At 50.4% G+C, this 23,719-nt stretch overlaps 2 protein-coding genes across 2 annotated transcripts in view; both read left to right on the top strand.

The window, feature by feature from the left end:
- LOC117876232 (up-regulator of cell proliferation-like) overlaps positions 1-6,846 on the top strand; it is an 8,773-nt gene extending 1,927 nt beyond the window's left edge. The window contains exons 2-3 of the mRNA XM_034768177.1: positions 993-1,124; positions 2,375-6,846. Of these exons, the coding sequence (XP_034624068.1) occupies positions 993-1,124; positions 2,375-6,546 (4,304 nt within the window). The 3' untranslated portion in view covers positions 6,547-6,846. The remainder of the gene's footprint in view (positions 1-992; positions 1,125-2,374) is intronic.
- Positions 6,847-15,415: 8,569 nt separating this feature from the next.
- LOC117876296 (sulfotransferase 1C2-like) lies at positions 15,416-22,991 on the top strand. Its single transcript, XM_034768313.1, has 8 exons — positions 15,416-15,609; positions 16,830-17,099; positions 18,327-18,452; positions 18,522-18,619; positions 18,862-18,988; positions 19,499-19,593; positions 20,115-20,295; positions 20,945-22,991. Exons 2-8 carry the CDS (start codon positions 16,931-16,933, stop codon positions 21,055-21,057), a joined length of 909 nt encoding a protein of 302 aa, XP_034624204.1. The 5' UTR covers positions 15,416-15,609; positions 16,830-16,930; the 3' UTR covers positions 21,058-22,991.
- The last annotated feature ends 728 nt before the right edge of the window (positions 22,992-23,719 follow it).

Consider the following 23,719-nt stretch of genomic DNA (forward strand, 5'->3'; position numbering starts at 1 on the left):
GGGGGGGGTGAGTGAGGGAATCTTGATCTCAGGTAGGAGGTGGGGGGAGGCAGAGGTAGGGAGATTGTCTGAAAAGCACCTAGCACAATGCTGAGACAGAGTCTGAAACCATTACTCACTCCTTTTCTGAAACTGACTAGATTTCACAGGTGGTGGTTTCCTTTTAATATGTTTTTCACACACACACACACACACACACACACACACACACACACACGTGCATGCCTAGTTACCTGAACTATGTACAACTACACCGACTATGTACACCCACACTGAGTAGGCACACCCACACAGACCACACACACTAACCCGCACATTCACATATTCACAGATATACTGACTGCATTCACACATTGACTGCACGTGCACACGCACATACACACACACTGATTGAACACATCCGCACATGATTGAATGTACACACACTGATTGCAATGTACACACACAAGTGTGCATTGATCACATGTACACATATTGCACATATACACGACTGCACACACATGCTGACTGACCATACATACACTGATTGCATGTACACACATTGTCTGCACACGCACAAAAACACACACACACACACACACACACACACACACAGACTCTCACTTTATACCCATACACTGACTGCATTCGTACACACGGACTCCACATACACACATGCACAGACTCTGACCATGCCCACAGAGATACCCAAAATCTCCATTTCTAAGATCAAATTTTAAAAAATATTGTACTGTGTGCTGTATTCTTTTTAAAAAAAAACAACCCCACAAATGCCCCATTTATGCTAAGAAACACACCCCCAAAGGTTTATATAGAGAGACCCACAACCAGCTCATTTCCGACTGCCCCAGACTGAGCACTTTAAACCAATCTCTCCTTGTTTGCAGATTGTTCCTGTTTGCACACTGAGGCAGGAGTTCGAGATACCCGAGCTGGAGGGGGTCAGTGACTGAGAGCCATTCATTTGTGCTTCCTTTTGTTTTCCTTGCTAGATCTTTTAAGACGGAAGCAGAACTCAGACACGCCACAAGCCCCAGAGCTGGGGGAGAAAGGTGATTTTAACCCAGAGCAGGAATCAGAGACTCAGAGACACCCAGAACCAGAGGAGAGAGACATTTCCCAAGGTATTTGCATTTACAAACTCGTCTCTGCAAGGGATGCAGTCCAGGAAAGAAATGTAACTGCATCCTCCATACTCCACTCTCAGGGGAGAGCCCCATTAGCTGCCACATGAAGGACATTCAAGACTCCTGTGATGTACACATGAATTGCAATAGCCAGAGATTTAGCTGTACAATGAAGTAACCTGCACTCACCCCACCTGCATATGGCAGATACTGAGGGATCCGGAGTGCATGGGGGTGTATGGGGCTGGTAGCGAGAGAGTCTCAGTGCCTACATATCATGAACGAGATGGGAAGAGCATCCATCTGGTCTGTGCATGGAGGTGGGGACTCTGACCAGTTGTGGGAGGGTAAATTGAGGGAGAGTGGGCTATCTAGCCAATAGTAAGGTGGTGATCAGGAGAGGGTGGGAGAGACGCATATCCTTATATGGAGAAGTATAAGACAGAGGGTATGGCCTCTGGTCCTAACATGGGAGTGAGGGGGGCAGTCTGGGATCCAGCTTATACCATAAGAATGGCCATATTGGGTCAGGCCAATGGTCCATCTAGCCCAGTATCCTGTCTTCCGACACTGGCCAATACCAGGTGCTGCAGAGGGAATGAACAGAACGGGGCAATCATTGAGTGATCCATCCCCTGTCATCCAATCCCAGCTTCTGGCAGTCAGCCAGCGAGTATGGGGTGACTGCAATGTTTAAGGCATTATGTCACGGGGTGGCAGGGAACAAGAGCCTGTGACTTGTAGCTGAAAGCAAGATGAGGCGTTGTGAAAAGGGGAACACTTAATATGGGGGATGATAGACAAGGGTAACAGGGCAGAGTTAAGGCTAGAGGCGGATGGACATGGGTAAAGAGGCAGAATTAAGGTTGGGGATGGGTGGTGTGAAGGTGTAAGGGGCCAGAGTTAAGGTTAGAGGAGGGCGTACATAGGTAAAGAGGCAGAGTTAAGGTTGGGGATGGGTGGTGCGAAGGTGTAAGGGGCCAGAGTTAAGGTTAGAGGAGGGCGTACATAGGTAAAGAGGCAGAGTTAAGGTTGGGGATGGGTGGTGCGAAGGTGTAAGGGGCCAGAGTTAAGGTTAGAGGAGGGTGTACATAGGTAAAGAGGCAGAGTTAAGGTTGGGGATGGGTGGTGTGAAGGTGTAGGGGGTCAGAATTAACCTTGTGGGGCTGGACATCTGGAAACGGGCACAATAGAAGTTGGAGGAGGCTGGACATGGGTAAATGTCATGTTCTTATTTTTTTCTGCAGAGAGAAGACGAGCCACACAGGGAGTTCTGGAGAAGTTGAACTTGGAGCAATACAGAAGCAGGCAGCTCAGACTGAGGGATCTCCAAGAGATCAGCCCAGAGAGCATAAAGACCTGGGCTCTTATCACCTTAGGGGATTTACCATGGCATTTCCTGAGGAAAGTCATGGCTCTGAATGGGACGGCCAGAAGCACAAGGCCTGTGCATGGGGCATCTGATGATCAAGAGTCCAATGGGGTGCAGAAAGCACATGTTGATTACAATAATCTTTCTCTGAGTAACATAGACAGTAGCAATTCTCCGCACCCCCTCGATGTTCTCTGTGCTGTTTTGCTTTGCTCAGACAGTTTCCTACAGCAGGAGATCCTGTCCAAAATGTCCATGTGCCAGTTTGCCCTCCCTCTGCTGCTACCTGTCCTCGACACCCCCAAGTGCACCCTAATGCTGTGGGCCATGAGGGACATTGTGAGGAAGTGGAGGCCGCACTCCCTGGCAGAGAGCAGGGGATTCAGGGAGGAGAGCCTGGTGCTCACAGCAATGCCAACCATTTCCTTTGTGCGGCTGGGGAGCTGCAGCTTCTCCAAGTCCAAACTCCTCAATGAGGTTCTCAGCCCCTCCCAGCAGCACCACGATTTCTTCATCCATCGGGACATGGAGTCTGGGAACGTCCCTCGGGAAATCGCAGATGGGCTGGTCGAGATTTCCTGGTATTTCCCTGCTGGGAAGGAGAATTCAGACCTTTTCCCAGAACCCGTCGCGGTTACAAACCTGCGTGGAGACATTGAGTCCCACTGGCTGCAGTTCAGCTTTTTAACAGAGATCTCCTCAGCAGTTTTCATAGTTACTGAGAGCATCAGTGAGAGACAATACGCGCTCTTATCATCTCTGCAGGGATCAGCCACTAAATACTACTTCATCTTTAACTGCAAGATTGAGAAACCCGAGGAGACCCTGCAATTCCTTTATAAATTAGAGTCGGTTCTGAAACTAGACAAACTAAGTGTGCTGATGAGAGAGAACACCCTAAATCATGCTCAGTTTGTGGAGAAGCTGCAGCTCACCATTGGAAGCCTCATGGAGTCCTCTCTCAAGAGAGCCTCCGTAGCAGACACGGCTGTGACAGCACGAGAATTAGGTATCCGGGTGGATGAGGACTGTGAGGAATGCCAAAGTGCGAGCAAACGGGTGGCAGGAATCACAGCGGAAATAAAGGACGTGGCAAAGTACAAGAGGGAAATGTTGAGACTCCCAGGGGGTCTGTGCAAAAAGTTGGCCAAGGCGGAGAAAGAGCTGTTCCGAATGCAACGGCAAGGGGACGCAGCCACTGGGCTCCATGCATCTCAGCAAAGAGAGGAACGGTTGGACTTATATACCCAGCCGGATAAATGTGAGCTTACTGATGGGATGGTCAAGTTTATTACTGGGCTAGGAAAACTCTCTCAAGTGGAAACACACTACTTCCTAAAGTGGATGAAATACCATCTGGGTCGTATTGCTCAGAGCAATCTCTCCAGCCTGCAGGCTGACTATAAGGAGAAATGTCATGTTAGAGGAGATGATCCCCAACATAGAGCAAAACTGCATGAACCAATTTCCTCCAGTTCCTTAGGGGTTGAGCATTTCATGCGTGGGTTGGGGCAGTTTTATGAAGCTGAATGTGCAATTGTGAAGGAAGGAAAAAAGCTAAAAACCCAAAGGCAACTCATCCATCTCCCAGGCATAGCAGCTGACCTGATGCTGGAAGGGTTTCCTCTAGAACTGATCGACGGAGATGTATCCAACATCCCACTGCACTGGGTGACAGATGTTCTGACCCAGCTCCATGCCAAGCTGGGGGGAAGGTCCAGAATGCTGGTTCTAACGGTGCTGGGAGGGCAGAGCACTGGGAAATCCACCCTCCTCAACACCATGTTCGGCCTGCAGTTTGCAGTGAGCAGTGGCCGATGTACGCGGGGAGCCTTCATGTCAGTCATTAAAGTGGCAGAGAACTTTCGGCAGGAGCTGGGCTGTGATGTCATCCTGGCGATAGACACAGAAGGCTTGAAAGCCCCCGAACTGGCCAAGTTGGAGGACAGTTATCAACATGACAATGAGCTGGCCACACTGGTGATTGGACTGAGTGACATAACCATCGTTAACATGGCCATGGAGAACGCCACTGACATGAAGGGTGTTCTGCAAATTACGCTAGATACACTTCTGAAAATGAAGAAAATCAGGCAACATCCAAACTGCCAGTTTGTGCATCAGAACATCAGTGATGTGTCCGCACATGAACAAAACACGGGAGACTGGTATCAGCTCCTGGAGCCGCTGGATGAAATGACCATAGCCGCAGCTTGTACAGAAAAAGGAATCAGGAAAACGAAATTTCCTGGTATTATATATAATGATGCAGAAAAATACAATTGGTACATCCCTGGCTTGTGGCATGGAGTCCCTCCCATGGCTCCAGTGAACATGGGATACAGTGAGAGTGTGTGTGAGCTAAAGAAATACCTGATTGAATTCATGAGACGATACTCATCTAGTAGACCCCTTAAGGACATCCCCCAGTTTAGTGAATGGGTAAGGAGCTTGTGGAATGCTATAAAACATTCAAATTCTACCTTCAGCTTGAGAAATAGCTTTGTGGCTCACACGTATAACCAGCTGTTTACAAAGTATTCTGAATGGGAATGGGATTTCCGCAAGGAGATGCATCTCTGGGTGTCTGAGCAAGAAACTTTTATCCAGAATCAGCCTCAAGCTGAAGTAGACCATGTGGCTTTAAGCAGGTTAAAACGTGAAACTCGGCAGAAACTGCAGCAAGAAGAACGGAGGGTCTTGGATTGTTTGCAAAACTACATTGGAAGCGGAGCTGCAAATGTGCTTCTGACAGGGCAATACAGGGAAGATTTCATCAGGAGCACCAATGGCCTGACAAAAGAACTCAGACGGTATTGGCGCAGAAAGTGTGAAGAAGCACTTGACCATCAAAGCAGCCCTGAGAGATTGAACCATCAGATCCAAGCCGTGAACATGAAAACAATGAAAGGGAAAGCGGACGGTCTGTTGGGACACTGCAGGAAAAGAAACCTTTCCACCTTTCAAAAGGGGATCAGGATATTCTGTGAGGAGTGTCTGAGGCCTGCCCTGGTGGATTATGTTAATAGGATGCTTGGTATAAAAATAGTGGACAATTTTTGCAAGAGTGCACAGGGGATTGGATATGGCAATCGGAGCTTCTTCCAATTTTGGTTGCTGAGCAGACTCTTGGAGGAGATGAACTTTGATGGCTATGTGAAATATATTAATAACTACGAAGAGTTTGCCAAAACTTGGATATGGACACACCTGTTAGATCACTACAAAGAGACTAGGGGCGTGGAAGATTTGGAGAGAGAGCTTCTGTCCACAGTAATAAAGAAAATCAGGGATGCTCTGGAGAACTCCAAGACTCAGACTGACTTTTTAGGCAGTTTTTTCAAATATTTGCAAAGGGATCTTGTAATATCCAGGGACAGGTTAGCCAGAATCCAGCTTATTAATACAACAAATCCAAACCAGTTTCCCATTGCTGTTCAAGACTTTCTGCCTGCACTCGAGCAAGCAATCTTATCCCAGTTTAAAGACTTGGATGTTGAGTCTAAGTTCTCCATCCTGTCTCTGAAGCCCCAGGAGGAGATCTTTAAGCACGTGTTTGGCTGTGGGAAGTGCTGTCCATTCTGTAAGGTCCCCTGTGAAGCGGAAGGCACCGATCACAAAATTCATTTTGCCTCAGTCCACCGGCCTCAAGGGCTAATGAAACCCAAGAGAGTCTTTTTAGCTTGTTTGGCACATGGCCCAAAACTTGACTATTCTCCGTGCTATTCTGGGTGGCTTATCAGGGATTCCCACGTCCACATAGGTTACCGCCATTGTTTTTGTGAAGATAACAGTGTCTTGCCCTGTCGTTCTCCAGCAGATTCCAGCTACAAAACTTCCAACTATTGGAAGTTTGTTTTCAAGGCGTTCAACCAACAGTTTGCTAGAGAGTACGGTACTAAACCAGCCGATCTGCCTGGGGACTGGGGTAATGTAACCCAAGAGCAGGCACTGAAAAGTTTAGAGGAAGCTTTTAAAGGGGCAATCTCAGTGTCAGGTCAAAACTGGCTCCAGGTTGTACAAAAGAAACCTAAGGTGTTTCCATGAAACGTATTAAATATACTAAATCTTCCACAGCAGAGCTGGCATCTGGAATGCTGCTGCTGCGTCTCCCTCACACTAAATCATTGGCTCATTGTCCCCCTCTAGTGGTTGGAGTAGATGTAGACATGTCTGAATCTGCTACTGCCGTTAAGTTACTGGAGCCGGTCTTTTGCCTCAGGCAGTATAGACTGAGGGTACATCTACACTACACGGGGGAGTCGATTTAAGATACGCAAATTCAGCTACGTGAATAGCGTAGCTGAATTCGGCGTATCGCAGCCGACTTACCCCGTTGTGAGGACGGCAGCAAAATCGACTTCTGCGGCTTCCCGTCGGCGGCTCTTACTCCCACCTCCGCTGGTGGAGTAAGAGCGCCGATTCGGGGATCGATTGTCGCGTCCCGATCCCCAAGAGGTCGATTTCTACCCGCCGATTCAGGCGGGTAGTATAGACCTAGCCTCAGGTTTTGAGATCCAGCAGTCCTGGGTTCAGTCCTCACTGGTGACCCAACACGTGCTAGTCAAGGTTGGGAAACGATGGATTACACTGACCAGTTGAGGAGAATGTCTGGACAACATCTTACGTTGAAAAGAAAGCTCTAGGAATAATTACTTCCATAGCTTGAGTGGTAGAAGTGCATGCTGGGAAATGGGAGGTTTGTGGGTCAAACCCCACTTATTACCTATTGGAGGAGTTTTATGGTTGCATATGACAGAATTGGATTTCCCAGTTTTCTTTTTTAAATACAGAAATATTTAATTATTATTATTATTTATATGGATTGCTGTAGCACCTAGAAGCCCTAATCGTGATGTACCAGGCGCTGTACAAATAGAATAAAAAGATGGTCCCTGTGCCGCAGAACTTGAAATATTTAATTCACACATTGAGAAAAATCTCTCTTCATCCGGGCATTAGCGTTAAAAGCTATTATAAAAAAGGGTGACCCAGTTGTTAAGGTGCTAACTTGAAAGACTCGGGTTCAATTCCCTGCTCTGCCACAGCCTTGTTGTGTGACCTTGGGACAGTCGCTTAGCCGCTCTGTGCCTCAGTTTCTCCATCTGTACAATGGAGAGAATAGCTCTGCTCTGCCTCACTGGGGGGGATATGGGAACAAATGCATGGAGAATTGTGAGGGGCTCAGCTGCTACAGTAAAGGGGACTTGTAAATGGATGATGCAACGAAATACAGGGTATTCACTTTTCCACAGTAGCAGGTGGAGAGGTAAGAATGACTCCCTGCTGCAGCTACTCAAGGACAAGGTGGAGTTATGGCTGGCCAAAGCTGATCAGCAGGGCAGTGGAAAGTATGTAGCACCCTCTCAAGGGATGGAATAGGGAATCCCATCAACCATTGTGGTTTCCTGCAGCAGAATATCTCAAGATACTTTGCCTGTGGTGGTCTGGCTCTGTACTACAGACACAGGGTGGTGTTTATAGGGCCTGATCCAAAGGCATGGACATTTGAACATCACTGGACTTTGGAGCAGGCCTGTAACACACTGGAATATGGTGCTGACTCAACGATGCTTTGCCAGCCAAATCAAGAGCCATGTGATCTATGTTTCTATTTTGATTATGGGAAACCGGGTTTTAGACTGTAACCCCCATCCTGTCTGTATTCCTTTAAAGAAACTGTATATACTTCCTTACAACAAAATAAAAAAAATACTGATTTTTTTTTTAATCCCATGTAAGACCAGAATAATTTTGCATCTAAAAAACTAAAATGCAGAAAGACCCAAGGGGATGATTTATTTTGTGTGCAGTTTGGTCCTGATTCAGCGAAGCCCTTAAGCCCAGATCTTCAAAAGGTACTTAGGTGCCTAATTCCGGGGGGGGAAGGGTTAGGTCTCAGGTTCCATCCTGAGCTGACCTTTATAGTGAAAGGAAGATGATAGGGCGGGTGGGGATTAGCCATGAAGGGCCTTGAAAGGAAGGACAAGCAGCTGACCTGTGACATGATGGCAAAAGGGGGAGGGATAGCTCAGTGGTTTGGACTTTCCAATGTGCCGGGGAGTGCTCGACCCCAGGCCCTGCGCCCACTCCACCACTTCCCTCCAGTGCCCCACCCGGCCTCTTCCTGCCCCGTTCTGCCTTCTCCCCCGAGCGCACCGCATCCTCACTCCTTCCTGGTCTGCCCCAGAGCCTCCTGCATGCCGCGAAACAGCAGATCGCGATGAGTGGGAGGCATGGGGAGGGAGGTGGAGGTACTGATTGGCAGGGTCTGCCAGAACGCAGGAGGCACTGGTGGGAGGGGGAGTGGGGGCAGGGCCTGGGGTCGAGCACCCCTGGCACATTGGGGAGCTGCCGGTGGGTGCTCAGCACCCACCATTTTTTCCCCGTGGGTGCTCCAGCCCCAGAGCACCCACGGAGTTGGTGCCTATGCTAGGTCCTCACATCCAGGCTGAGTCCAGTAGGATGGTGTTGTCCACCGTGATTGAGATAGGAGGTAGGCCCTAGTGGGGAGGGCCTGTGGAAGAAAGATTAAGAGCTATGGTTTAACCATGCTGTGCTTAAGCTGATGGATAAACATCCCCGAGGGGATGTCAGAGAGACAGGCCAAGACTTTAGCTTGTACAGAAGGAGACTGGTCTGGAGTAGAGAGTTAGATCCGTGAGGTGTCAGCATCAAGATGTTAGCTGAGTTTGTGTTGGATGTAAAGCTGCCATGTTAATATTTTTAGTTCTATTTAAAATATATATTTAAGTGCTCATAAGTTATGGTGATATGGGCGATCGATATGGTTGAAAATAATACGTTCTATGCCATGAGAGATTCTGATCATTTTGACATTCGTTTTATCATACGGATTCGGGATAAAAGTCAAAGTTCTGCATTTTATTCACAGAATGAAAAATTCTGAAAACATTTCCATTCTGAAACGGCAAACTGGTTCGCTTTGAGCCAGTTCGACATTAAACCGCCTCTGACTCGGGTGCTGCAGAGCTTCATGGGAGTGGTAGGCCAGATACCCCATGCCTATGTGAGGCACTGCCTGCTGCAAATCCAGAGCCACATTCCGATCTCAGTGACCGTGGCATAAATCCAGAGTGACCCCACTGATGTCAATGGAGTCAGTGATCCCGATGTAAATCCAGAGCGACCCGACTGATGCTAATGATGATAAGACCTATAGGGAACATTTCTGCTTGGCTAGGGGAAGGGCTGAGGTTCAGAGAACTACTAAACGATACATCTTTGCTGCCACAAATGTCTAATGGTTCTGCAACACTGGCCCCTACTTCTTGAAATGGATGAAATGTAGCCTACATTACAAACCCTAAACCCAGGTTTACAATGCAGTGTGGATGCTCAAGTGCAGACTAGGAAACACCAGATACGTCTACACTGCAATAAGACCCTGTGACGAAGTAGAGTTTTTCCCTTGTTATGTTGTATACGAGTCTTACTGTTTTGCGTGAATACTGTGTGTACCTCAGTTTCCCTTATGTATTACTTAAGTATCTCAGTGGTGGGACACAGGTGTATAATTGTTGCAGAAATGCCCAGAAGGCAGGTGTGACAGCCGGAGGTGTTGGAGAATGGAGAGGTGCAGGCCAGGTCACCTATTTGCCGGGGAAAGAGACAAAGGAAGGTGGTGGGCAGCGGGGACGGGAGGGTGACAGAGGCAGTCCATTGTCACCAGGGCAAGAAGCCTACACTGCTTCAGCCTTCAAGGGTCTGACCTGGAGCATTCGGCACTTCTGTTCTCACTGTGCACTTCCCGCAGCAAGTCCACCTGGATGGGACCCCGGGGGAAGCCAAAAGGGCCCTGCACCCCAACTCCGCAATCAGCCGGGACTCTCAGCCAGCATGTAAAACAGAAGGTTTATTAGTCGACAGGACCACAGCGTAGAACAGAGCTTGTTAGCACAGAAAGCAGGAACAGTCAGTAAAGTCCATCTTGGGGGAGGGGGGCCCAGAGCCAGGGCCCTGGCCCTCCCCTGAATCCCAAGCCAGGAGAGACTGGCTAGTTTCCAGAACTGCCATCATGATACATCACAACTGGCTGACATGTCCCCTGTAGTCCTACCCTGGCACAATTTGGAAGTTCCTGGCACGGTCAGCTATTCTAGCTGTTTGATCTTCAGGAGTAGCTCCGTCAGCTGGTAGCAGCAATAGGGTCTTATCCTCTCTGGCAGCCAGTGCACTACAAGGATATGGCTACACTGCCTTGTAAGCCTGGTCTGTGGGGCTTGTGGACTCGGTGGGTGGGTATGTCTTCGCTGCAATAAAACCCCCACGGCTGGCCTGGGTCAGCTGACTTGGGCTTAGGCCGCAGGGCTATAAAATTGCCATGTAGATATCTGGGCTTGGGCTCCAGCCTGAGCCAGGACATCTACATGGCAATTTTATAGCACCTCAGCCTGAGCGCTGTGAGCCCAAGTCAGCTGCCCCGGGCCAGTCATGGGGGTCTGTCCCAGACTCACAGGACCGATGCTCTGGAACTGCTCCGAAGGAAGCCAGTCAGGGCTCTTGTTTAGCGTGTCTCCTCTCTCTGAGCTTCAAGCTAGGGGCTTGCTTAGCTATTAAACCCCTAGACCGTAGAAATAGCGAGAGGGAAAACGAAACCATCTACAGCTCTCAAGGGTAGTGAAATCCAGACACAGGAGGAGTTCTTTAGGGTAGTGTAACCGGGGCAGTCGCCTCTGGAGCACCTCCTGCTGCCACGTGTGGTACTGCAGGCCTTTCCCATTCCTGGCACCACGTCGGTGTGTTGCTAACCTCACTTGGCAGGTCTTCAGGGGCTCAGCCCTCTGACTGTCACAGTCAAAATGAATCCCTTCCAGGGTAGTAAAACAGTCTGCCCTCATCAGCCCCAGCTCTGGGGCCAGGTCAGGACCTGCTAAGCCCCTGAAGTACCTTTTATCTGAGCCTGCTGGGCTCTGACTGGCTGCATCCGTGCAGCCTCTCTAGGCAGACCTAGAGGACCTTCCTCTGCCGCTGCTTGTGTGGGGCAGGGTGTAGTAGGACCGGGGCTTTTCCAGCAGGGGGCGACGAAGGCCCAGGTGCATCCCGGCACAGGTAGCGATCAGCATCAAATTCCGGGATGGGGGATTTGGACTGAGTATCGGGAAAACCCCTTGTGCGATGCATCAGAGTCGGGAATCGCCTCCCAAGACCAGGGCTGGGACCCGGTGCCATTTAAAATTTAAAATTGAGCAAAGCCTTGGAAAGCTGATTGTAGGGAATAATTCTGTACTGGAAGGGCACGGGGGACAGACTATGAATTGCTCGTAGCACTCTGTAGCGCAGCACGGAGGTCAGCATTGACTGCCAGGGGAGAGCACCCCCTAGTGAGCCCCCCATCTGGCACTCTGCATCACGCAACCCTTATCACCACGCTGAGGTCTGCTCTGACTGCCAGGGGAGAGCGCCCCCTACTGAGCCCTCCATTTGCTCCCTGCAGCACAGCGCCCCCTAGTGCTCCACTAGAGTCAGCACTGTCTGCCTCAGGAGAGCGCCCCTTATCATCATGTGGGCATTGGGGTCTGTACTGAGTGTGAAGGGGAAGTGCCTGCACCCTGCTCCCTGCAGCACAGCGCCCCCTAGCACCTGACTCCAAGGAACTGCACTATCAGCTCCCTTTCCCGCTTGACCCTGGCCAGCCCAACCCCGTTTGGCTCAGGAGAATGGTTCTGACAGAGCCCTGTTGGCGGGCTCAGCCTAGCCAATGCGTCCCCACGGTTCCTTGCGTAGGGCATGCTACCGCCGCCCTGATTAGATGATTCAAACACACGTGCTCTGGGTCAGGAAGTGGGTGCGGGGTGGGCAGTAGCCAGTTGGCCTCGGGGGCCATCAATCACGCCAGCAGCAGGGTATTTGAACAAGAAGGAGCCCTCGATAAGGCCACTCCCTGCTGGCTCGCCATTCATGGCACAGCTCGACTGCCCTGCTGCTCGGAGTCTAGGTACGTAATTGTGCCTCAGCCTTTTCTCCTACGTTCTCTGGGAGCCCGGCCCTTATCTTGGGGCAGCGGTGGCTGGCTTTGTATCCCACTGGGCCCCCTGAGCTGTCCATCAACGGCTTCAGCAAACTGACTGGCAAGCCGTGCATTGTGGAATACAGTGCTGTAGTTATAACCCTAAATGCTGCCTGACTGGCTGGCTCAGAGAATAGGATAGGGAGCTTTTCCCCTCTAGGGGGTGCTGGCTCTGATCCAGCCCCAGGATAGGGGACTGGCCGGTTTAGGGGATCAGGGAACGGGACACAGAAGCTTTCTTCTCAGCCGAAGTCGAAAGAAGATCCAGGGGTCCCAGATCTTAATCTTCCACCGTAACCATTAAACCACAGTCCCCCTAAGAGCTGGGAATAGAACCCAGGAGTCCTGTATCCTAGCCCTCCCCCGTCCCTAACCCACTAGACTCCACTTCCTTCCCAGAGCCAGGGATAGAACCCAGGAGTCCTAGCTCCCAGCCCCAACTCAATGGGTCCCACTACCCTCCCAGAACCAGGGATAAAACCCACAAGTCTTGACTCTCATCCCCCCTGATGTAACACCTAGACATCAGTCTCCTCCCAGAGCTGGGGCTAGAACCGGGAGTCTAATGTCCATTCCCCTGTGTTCTAACCACTAGCCCACTCAACTAGCTTAGCCTCCTGTGTGCTGTTACCGCTGTGATACCAAGATGTCAGGCACCTTATAAATATCACAGGGACACCTACATGTCAGGTTTTCATGAGACGGTAGCACTCAGAGGATGTATCTACTCCAGCTTTTCCCTGCAAAGTAGACCAGGTGCTAGCACTCCTCAGCACTTTCACTGTCACATCATCTAGACCTGCTATGAGCCATGCCTGTTTTAGACCTCCCTCCACTGCTCACGGCAAGGCCACGGAGTCTTCCTCCAGCACAGCACAAAGATATTACTAACCATTGGAACAAACTTCCAGGGGAAATGGTGGCTTCTTCAGTTCCAGAGCGGTCGCCTTTCTGGAAGAAGTTCCAGGCAAACACAAGTTATTGGGCTCACTACAGAGGGAACTGGATTACATTCTCTGGCCCGTGCCACACAGTAGATCAGAGTAGATGGACAGGTGCAGAGAAGGGCTACTAGGATGGTCAGGGGAATGGACAGCCAATCTCATGAAGGCTGGAGGAGCTTGGGTTGTTTAGCCCAGGTAGATGAAGGCCAAGAGGGGATCTGTTTGCACTCTATAAATACCTTGAGGGGCAAACCAGCAGAGAGAGAAAAGAGCTATTGAACTAAAGGGCAGTGTTGGTGCAAGAACAACACGGGGATAAACTGGCCAGGAGTCAATTCAGGCTGGAGATGACCAATTAATGACCAGGATTATATGCCAGAGTTGCCTGGGAGAGCAGAGACTGGACTTCATGACCCAGGGGGTCCCTTCCAGTCCCATGTTCCTATCTGATGGACGGTCCCTTCTTGTCTTAAGCTCTACAGGTATGTCCACATTGCATTGTAAACCTGGGTCTGTGAGACCCGGACTTGTGGACTCGGTGTTTCCAAGCCTGCATTTGAGTGTCCGCACTGCACAGTAAATTTGGGTTTTCATTTGCTGGACTCGGGTCTCGCAGCCATGCTAACACATCCATACTGCTCTGACTCAGGTCTGTGGCTTGACCTGCGTCCACACTGCAGAAGGACAGGGCTTGGACCCGAATCACAGGGGGACTCAGGCTCTGACCCACCCTCTAGCAGCATCCTAGACCCACGTCCGGGGTGCTTGCTGACCTGTGTCACACTGATTTGTGTGTGGACAGAAGTAGGGGCTTGGGCTCAAACCTGAGTCAGAGCCCGGGCTTAGTGTGCAGTGTAGACATAGCCTATAAACACCCAGCACTCTATCCAGAACTGTTGTGAGTAATAATGAGAAAATTAGAGCCAGCTCCCCAGCTGGTATCAATGGGCATGGCTCATCAAGTCTCATCAAGCTGCCTAGTGGGGGTGTGGTCTCAATGGAGCCGGTGTTTTCTTCTAGATCTGTAGACAGCAGTCCCGAAAACATGATACACGCAGTTACCTGGTCTGAATGGAATGGATGTGTCGGGTTCACGCTGTTTAGGTGGAAATCCCAGTAGAATTGGGTTGCAAACAGCGCCACCTATTGGTTCCATCAGGATCCCTCCCCGCTTACTTCAGTAAGCATTTGCTTACTGTGCGAGAAAGGGCTCTAAGTTGGAAGGAAGAAGCATCTGGAAAAGATGTAGGAAGGGGAAGCTACCCCCAACCTTGCTCTAGCAGCAGCCTAGCTTCTCTAGCTAGCCAGGAGAAAAGTTGGCCCTGACTCTTCCATCTCACTCATTTCTCTTTGGTTTTGGTGTCATCATCAAACAAGCACTGGTGTCCTGTGTCCCACCAGGAACTTCCTGCGTTCCTTTAGGAAATGCCATCTAGGGTTCAGAGCAGGGGGGCTGGGAACAACCAGGACTCCTGGGTTCTATCCCCAGTTCTTGGAGGGGAGTGGGGTCTAGTGGGTTGGAGCAGGGGATGCTGGGAGTCAGGACTCCTGGGTTCTATCCCCAGCTCTGGGAAGGGAGTGAGGTCTAGTGGGTTAAAGCTGCGTGGGGAGGCTGGGCGTTCAGGATATTTGGGGACTTGCCCTAGCTCACAGCGGGATTGGAGTCACAGTTACTCCCAGAATTGAGAACAGACCACAGGAGTCCTGATTTCCAACCCCCGCTCTGATCCACTAGACCCCACTCCCCTGCTTTAGCTAAATAAACCACACTGCCTCTGTTCAATCCGATCTGTGCTCTTTGACTCTTCCCGGCTTCGAGAATGCCCATTAAATTCACATGAGCGCTTCCTGTGGGTGGAGGGGCCATGCCATGGTTTCAAAGAACAGTTCCCGGACTCTGCGGCAGATGGGGTGAGGAACAGAAACTGCTGAGTCATGTGACACATTAACAATGCTACCCGCTAAGAGCAGCACCCTGGCTTTGCCTAGCTGATCAAGAAGGAAACTTTTCCTCCCCAGCAGGAGAAAGTTCAGTATCCAGATTAAGCAGCTTTATAGACCCCGTCTGACCATCTCGATCACCCATCGGAGGTGTGAAGGAGGCTGGATCAGCTTTGTCAAGACAACAGACGAAAGGTAAAAAGCTGAGGAGCTGTAGGTGGGAGTCTTGGCTCAGATCCACTAAAAAGCTAACAGTAAAATCCATACTTAAGTTCTCTAACTTTACGGCGTAACTGGGGGCTTCGTTTTAAAGGAGTTATTGCAAAAGATGAACTGATCACTCCCAGAGTTCTCTGGTTACTACAGTTCAGCTGGGATCCATCAAATGAGCAAAAGAAAAGACAGTTTAAGGCATGAGTGTAACCTGAGAAATGAGCGAGTCTGTTGGAGTCAGGACACCTGGGGTCTCTCTTTGCCACTGACTTGCTGTGCAAATTCTGTTTGCGAATTTCTCCCCCGGCTGGGCTGGATCGAATGGAGTTGGACGTCGCTGGGCCTTCACACCCTCATCTGCAAATCAGAGGCTTATTAATGAAATTATACACCGTATCTATGGTGTTTATATGCCCCAATTGTCACAGTAGCCGAGCACTTCACAGTCTTTAATGTATTCACACTCAGACACCTCTGTGGGGCAGGGCAAGGCTATTATACCCATTTTACAGATGGGAAACTGAGGCACTGAGGGTACAGCTACATTGCAAAATAAACCCACAGGAGCAAGTCTCCAAGTCTGGCTCTATATACACAGGCTAATGCTACAGGGCTAAAAACAGCCACACAGGCATTCCTTCTCCGGCTCTGAGTTTCACCCCTTCACTAGGTTTCACAGGCCCAAGTCTGTAGGCCCAGGCTCTGAGACTCACTGCTGTGTGTGTTTTTCTGCTGGGTAGATGTACCCAGACAGACTAAGCAATTTGTCCAAGATGACACAGGAAATCTGGCAATTGAATGAGGTCTTCTGAGGCAAAGGCTGCTGCCCTACCCATAGATCCACCCATGCTCAACACTTACTTGAAATGTCCAAATGAAATAACTGTTATTTTCAAATGCCAACTTTTTGCTCAACTGTTTTGCTCTCTGTGTGTGCGTATCAGAGTCCTGTCTTGCTGCTTTAACAGCGGTTTTACTCTGTTAGCTTGGTGGAGTCAAGATCTGAGCCAGACTCGAATCTGACTCCTGCATTGCACACAGGTTGTTCTTTTTTCTTAACTCAGTTCAGACTGAAGGCCTGTTACTGCTGATGGGAGAAGGAGAGAACCCTTCTTATCTCTCTGATCCCCGGCTCGGTTTACAGGGTTGGTATCTAGGCACTGTTTAAATGGAAGACAATTACTCTATTGTTACTTTTTCAGCATCTCAGCCAGGACACTAGTGGGTGTTTAATAGCTGCTGTGCCTCACCCCAGAGGTGGCTGCATTTCAGTGCTGGGTGATCATCTAGTCTGCGATACACTATGTCCAAAGAACAGACTAAAGCGCTCATGCCGGAAAAAGAGGGACGTCCAGAACTGGGCGAAGTGGAGGGGATTCTGCTCTCCCAGGCCACCTGTAATGAATGGCAGCGGATCCAGAGTTTCCAAGCCAGGCCCGACGATCTGCTCATCTGCACCTACCCCAAAGCAGGTGGGTGTTTGCTGAGGGGAAGGCTATAGAGAAAGTTACGAGCACTGAGACTCAATGTATACCCATTCCTGTGGCCGGGAGCATCGTTAAAGAGCTTCTTCCACTGTGCTGAGGGAGATGATGTCTTGGAGAAGATACCATGGAGAATACATTGTTACTCCTTTTTGACCTGGGGGGATAGTGAATTTTTAGGGTTCTTTTGGTTAGAAGGAGAAACTAACATTGGAATTGGTATTTCTTTGATGCAATTCTGTTTATTTACAAGGAATATAGAGAGTCCTCTGACCTGAACACAGCAGGGATCAAACCACAGGGGACCGGTTCTTTGCTTACAGTTCCAAGACTCTTTTCCACCAACCCTCTGCCCAAAAGCTCTCTCTCGCTTAGCTTTGTCTCAGGGTCATGTTACCAGGGCTTTTTTGGCTGTCTCTGGGGCTTCATTGCTGTTGGCTTCTCTTAGGCTACATCTTCACTACCAGCCTGAATCGGCGGGTAGAAATCAATCTCTCAGGGATCGAATTATCGCGTTTCGTCGGGACGCGACAATCGATCCCCGAATCGACGCTTGTACTCCACCAGCGCAGGTAGGAGTAAGCGCCGTCGACAGGGTAGCTGCGGAGGTCGATTTGCCGCCGTCCTCACAGCGGGGTAAGTCGGCTCGGATACATCGAATTCAGCTACGCTATTCGCGTAGCTGAATTTGCATATCGTAAATTGACCCCCCCCCCCCGTAGTGAGGACGTAGCCATAGACACACAACTGCAATCAAGTGAGTCGATCCCCAGCCTCCTGTATTTGCATTCAGTCTAGTCTTTGAGCAGTGGCTTTCGTTATCTGTCCCCAGGGTGGCTTTTTCCTTTGTTTCGGCTATCACTAAGCAAAAGAGCATTTAGTTGCTCCGTCATTCAGTCTGAATGGAATATCCCTAGTTCTTATATAGCATTTTCTGTCAGCACATCTCAAAACACTTTGCATAGGAGGTTGGCATCAGTATCCTACTTTAAAGATGGGGAAACTGAGGCACAGAGAGGGAAGGTGACTTCTCCAAAGTCCCCCAGCTGGCCAGGGTCAGAGCCGGGACTAGAACCCAGGTCTCCCAAGTCTGGTGTTTTATCCACTAGGCCTTGGTGTCTCAAGGCAGCCAGTAAACCCAATCTTCATAACAATATGGGCACAGCGGGTTTGGCTGGAATAAACACTCCCCTCCCCTCCTTTCCCGGTGGGAAGGCACAACATGGATCCAGGAGATAGTAGACATGATCCAGCAGGATGGGGACTTGGAGAAGTGCAAGCGCGCCCCCGTCCACCGCCGGCACCCCTTCATCGAGTGGGCTCGTCCGCCCCAACCCTCAGGTAGGTGCTGCTGGGGTGGGTGGGGCTGGTTCTTCATGCACAACAGCTGAACCTCACTCCCGCTTGCAGGTATGGAACAGGCCGAAGCCATGCCCCCGCCACGGACCCTGAAAACCCACCTCCCTGTCAAACTGCTGCCTCCATCCTTCTGGGAACAGCAGTGTAAGGTAATCCTTCCTCTAAGCGCCACACCCGCAATGGAAGCCACTGTGCCCCACCCCAGAGGTGGCTGCATTTCAGAGCTAGGTGAGTGATCCCTGGGCAGGGCTGCTGTGTGGGTATTCAACAGCTGGGAACAGAGGTGTAAGGTAACTCCCCTCCCAAGCTTGAGCTGAGAGACCCCCTCGTCCTGCAGCAGTGACCCATAGCAAACCTCTCTCCCTCTGTCATTCCTGCCCCATTCACCCAGTTCCTGTACGTGGCTCGTAATGCCAAGGACTGCATGGTCTCCTACTACCACTTCCAGAGAATGAGCAAGGTGGTGCCTGACCCGGGCCCCTGGCACGAGTATTTTGAGATGTTCATGACGGGCAAAGGTGAGTTCAGCCCAGCTCCTTGGCTTGGCATCCAGAAATTCCTCTTCCTGTTGTCCGTCCTGGGGTGAGCGCCCCTGCTGGGAGTCACCCCATCCCCTCAGCCCTGGGATCCCCTCTAGAGTATCCCACCCGCTGCTGGGGAGATGTCCCCAGCCATGTGCTCTCAGCCCTTGGATCCCCCCTTGAGCCTCCCATCCCAGGGAGAGCACACCCTGCTGGGGAGACCCCCCATCCCTGTTCCCTAAGCCCTGGAGTCCCTCCCCCAAGGAGAGTGCCACCTGCTGGGGAGACACCCCCACACGGTCTCAGCCCTGGGATCCCCCCCAGTGACCCCAATCCTGGGGAGATTGTCCCCTGCTGGGGAGACCACACCCCTGCGCCCTCAGCTCTGAGATCCCCCTAGTGCCCCTGTAGTCTCGGAGAGTGACCCCTGCTGGGGAGACCCCCCCCCCACTGCTCCGCACCTCCACTTGTGGTCACGGTGCTGTCTCCCTGCTCTCTCTGCTGCAGTGGGCTGGGGTCCGTGGCACGACCATGTGAAGGGCTGGTGGAAGGCGAAGGACATGCACTGCGTGCTCTTCCTCTTCTACGAGGACATGAAGAAGGTGAGTGGCTCTGTGGGGGGGATTCGGGCGGGCTGAGGTGCAAGCCCCATAGGAGCTTTGAAATGGCAGCATAGGGGACTCTGCATGGGAGGGGGGGAGAAATGAACCCTTCCCAGCTTGTGTCTTTAAAGAGAACAGGAGATGGGACTCCAATGCTGTGAGCTTCCCTGCAGCAGTGCCCTACTGGGAAGCACAGCGCTGCGAACTTCCCTGCAAGCAGTGCCCTGCTCTAGATTCCAGGGCTATGAGCTTCCCCACAGCTGTGTCCTGATTCAAGCTCAATTAACTTCCAGATAGTATTGCCATGGACTGGCAGGGCCTCTAGTGCTGTGAGCTTCCTCAGAGCAGTGTCCTGTCAGTGCCTAGCAGGGACCCTAGTGCTGTGAGCTTCCTCAGAGCAGTGTCCTGTCAGTGCCTAGCAGGGACCCTAGTACTGTGAGCTTCCTCAGAGCAGTGCCCTGACACTGCCTAGCAGGGGTTGTAGCGCTGTGAGCTTCCTCAGAGCAGTGCCTTCCCCACAGGACCTGAAGCGTGAGATCCAGAAGGTGGCCCGGTTCCTGGGGAAGAACCTGGACCAGGAGCTTCTGGAGAAGATCGTCTATCACACGTCATTCGACGTCATGAAGGACAATCCCATGGCTAACCGCTCCGGCGTCCCCCTGTCCATCATGGACCAGTCCATCTCCCCGTTCATGCGCAAAGGTAACACAGTCCTGAGACCTGCCCCTGGGATGGGCTCCAGGGCGCCCCCTGCTGGTGATTGGTGTGTGACCCCCCCCACACAAAAAGTAACACACTTCTGAGACAGGCTGTACACACCCTGTTCCTGTCTGGATCTGGGTTGGCTGTTAAGCTTCAGAAGGGCATTTAAAAAGGGGAGTTGTGGTTTGGGTACCTCATGCTCCCATTCTCCTATATGGGTCAGGCTTCCTGGCTGGACTACATCTCCCATGATAGATCACAGTCCTCCCCTCTTCTTGAGTGCATCATTGGATTCTGGGCCATGGTGCATCATGGGACATGTAGTCCGGGTAGATAGCCTTGAGAGTCCGGATTCCTGGGTTCTATCCCTAGGGCTGGGAGGGGAGTGGGATCTAGTCCGGACTCCTGGGTTCTATCTTCAGCTGTTCCACCAACTCACTTCAGAAGGGCATTTAAATGTCTGTAGAGGTTTGGGGCCTTGCCCTGATTGGCTCACAGCAGTGCTCAGCACGGCCTTGAGAGCTCTGAGCTTCCCCAGAGCAGTGCCTTGGCAGCTGTGATAGGCCCGATGCAGATGCTGGCTGTGTCTAAAGTCCAAGCTCTTCCCCGCTCATGGCGACTCCTGTCTCTGTGTCTCTGTTGTCTGCAGGGACTGTCGGGGACTGGAAGAACCACTTCACCGTTGCGCAGAATGAGCGCTTTGATGAGGACTATGAGGAGAAGATGGCTGGAACCAATCTAACCTTCTGCATGGAGCTCTGAGGACCCTGCCTCTGAGCCTGGCAGGATCCACCCGGCCTGCCACAGCCACCCCTACAGGCCCCTGAATCTCTACCAGTCTCTTCCAAGGTGACGGACCTTCTGCCATGGACCACTCCCAGGCTCTGCCAAGCCCCAGTGCTTTTCTGTGGGGCGGCATTGAGAGTTCTTCCACTGTATAACTCTGCCCTCTCTGTCCCATTTTTACCTCTTCTTCCCTCCCATTATCACCTACTACTCCTTCCCTCCTCCTGACCCACCATGGCCCATCTTTACAACTGTCTGGAAAATGGGAGCTATTTTCTCCCATGGAAAATGCCAATTTGGGCTGGGGGGGGGGGACCTGAATTCCACAAAATTTTAATTTAGAAATGCTTCCTTATGGGAGTTGTGGTTTGGGTACCTCATGCTCCCATTCTCCTATATGAGTCAGACTTCCTGGCTGGACTACATCTCCCATGATAGAGCATAGTCCTCCGCTCTTCTTGAGTGCATCATGGGACTCTGGGCCATAGTGCATCATGGGATATGTAGTCTGGTTAGGTAGCCTGAGAGTCCAGATTCCTAGGTTCTATCCCTAGGTCTGGGAGGGGAGGGGAGTGGGGTCTATTGGGTTAGTGCAGTGGTGGGCTGGGAGTCAGGACACCTGGGTTCTATCCTCAGCTCTTCCACCAACTCACTGTTTGAGCCTAGACAAGCCACTTTCCCTGTGATCTCCATTGGAAAGAGGGGAAATTAAGTCACTATACTCTCTATTTCATGTCTCTAAAGCAAGGTGATGCATGGGGGGGTACATGCAGGATCACATCCCCCCCCCCGATTTGCTGTTTGGCTTGTACTGAGCATGCTCAGTAACACTGCTGAAGCCAGCTGTCATCATTCGCCCACTGTTGCTCCCGTCATCTCTGCTCTAAATCCCCTTTTAGGTAATCTCAGTTGCCAAGGTCGAAGGAGTAACATAAATGTACTTCTCAGTTAATTCCTGAAACAACTGTTACTTCCCCTGTGGGCTCCCACGCAGCTGGGCTGGGGAAACGGGGCCAGATTTCTCCTCACCACTGAACCGTGCAGAACAAAGTGATTGCTTTTTTTAAAACTGCCGCTTGCCCTTTCATTAACCTCAGCTGACAAGTCTGATCCAGTTGACTGTAATGGAACAGGAGCTGGGAGTGCAGTTAAGGGTGATCTGCTTTCTTAGGGAACAGAAAGAGACTGATCAAAGGATGGCTGGGGTCAGACATTGGATAATTTGGTATTAAGCACTTACCCAGGTCTAAATCATACGTGTGAGCTGGCAGAACTCTGTCATTGGGGTTTCTAACCCTACAGCCAGCTGACGTCTTTTAGAATCCTCTTTTAGAATTGATAAAGAATTTTTTATCTCCAGAATTCTTTTTGATGATCAGCTGTTGAGATTAATTTGTTGATCTGACTTTGATTTGGCAGTTGTAATTAACGCTGGTCCCCCCCACAAAAAAATCTTGATGGAAGAGTTTTCCATCAAAGGTGTATTGATCCAAATTGAAAGGTTTTGTTATCAGCTAAGCTTTTGACAGAAAAAAATCTCAACACAATTCTGAATCAAAATGGAGTATTTCGTTTTGACTTGCTTGTTTCATGTCAGCTTATATTGTGAAATATGAATTGTTGTACTAACTTTATCATTGAGTTATCAAAACATTCTGATCAGGTTGTGTGCAGGCTTCTGAATCAAACATTTTCTTCTGAAATATCCTTTCCAGAAAAGCTGTAACTGCTTATCTGGATTTGCAACAAAATTCAGTGTCAAAATGTTGGACCTTCCCACGGAAAATCCTGTTTTCCAGCCAGCTCCAGTTGTATTGCTTTTATTTGTAGTTTGATTTTATGTTAGTAATAAAAGCTTAACTTTGGTGGAAGGGGGTTGAAGTGGCTTTAATAAAATTTATAAAGAGGTACCGAGTCACGCTTCTTCCAGTAAGTGAGTTGGGTCCAGAATCCTTGAAGGTCTGGGTAAATATCAGCTGATCAACCTAAAAACCTGACCTTCTCCTCTCGGTTAGTCTCTGTGTCTCACACAAGACAAGTAACTGACACTGGGTGGACTAGTGGTGACAATAAGTGATCTGAGTGCAAGTGATTTATTTTTTGCTATCAAGTGTGAAATTAATAAAATACGAATGGTCTTAGTTTAATCTCATTCTAGTTCTGTTTATGCTCCCGATCTGCTGTTGGACAAATCCTAGGTAAAAACAGATGGTTTTCAGATTAACACCACCTCCCTTCTCCCTACACGGTGTTCTTGGAATCCTTCGGGATCACCTTCACAGGCAGTATACTAATGACTGACTCATTCGGAGCTGAGGTGCAGCTGACAGTGGGGTGGGGAAGGGAGGTAGGTAAAAGCCTCACAGAAACATGGCACAGGGATGGCTTGCCCCAGGCTGAGATGCAGCCACCTCTGGTGTGGGGCATCCGAGCTCTTAGGGGATAAAATCTAGGAGTCCTGGTTCCCAGCCCCCCGCTGTAACCAGCTAGACCCTGCTCCCCCTCCTTAGCTGGGAATGGAAGCCAGGAGTCTTGGCTCCCAGCCTCCCCTTCCTTTACCTACAGGACCACAATGCTGCTCTGTATGTCTCATTATACTGCCAGCATTTTCATTGCTAAGGACATTTGCATTCTTAGC

Source organism: Trachemys scripta, chromosome 4 (genome assembly GCF_013100865.1).
Source record: "Trachemys scripta elegans isolate TJP31775 chromosome 4, CAS_Tse_1.0, whole genome shotgun sequence".
NCBI lineage: Eukaryota > Metazoa > Chordata > Testudines > Emydidae > Trachemys > Trachemys scripta.

Bases quoted from the DNA above. Each gene is read 5' to 3' on its own strand.
- LOC117876296 (XM_034768313.1), top strand. From the start codon at position 16,931: ATGTCCAAAGAACAGACTAAAGCGCTCATGCCGGAAAAAGAGGGACGT. The intron at 18,453-18,521 runs GTAGGTGCTGCT...TCCCGCTTGCAG, and splicing joins TCGTCCGCCCCAACCCTCAG to GTATGGAACAGGCCGAAGCC. The intron at 20,296-20,944 runs GTAACACAGTCC...TGTTGTCTGCAG, and splicing joins CTCCCCGTTCATGCGCAAAG to GGACTGTCGGGGACTGGAAG.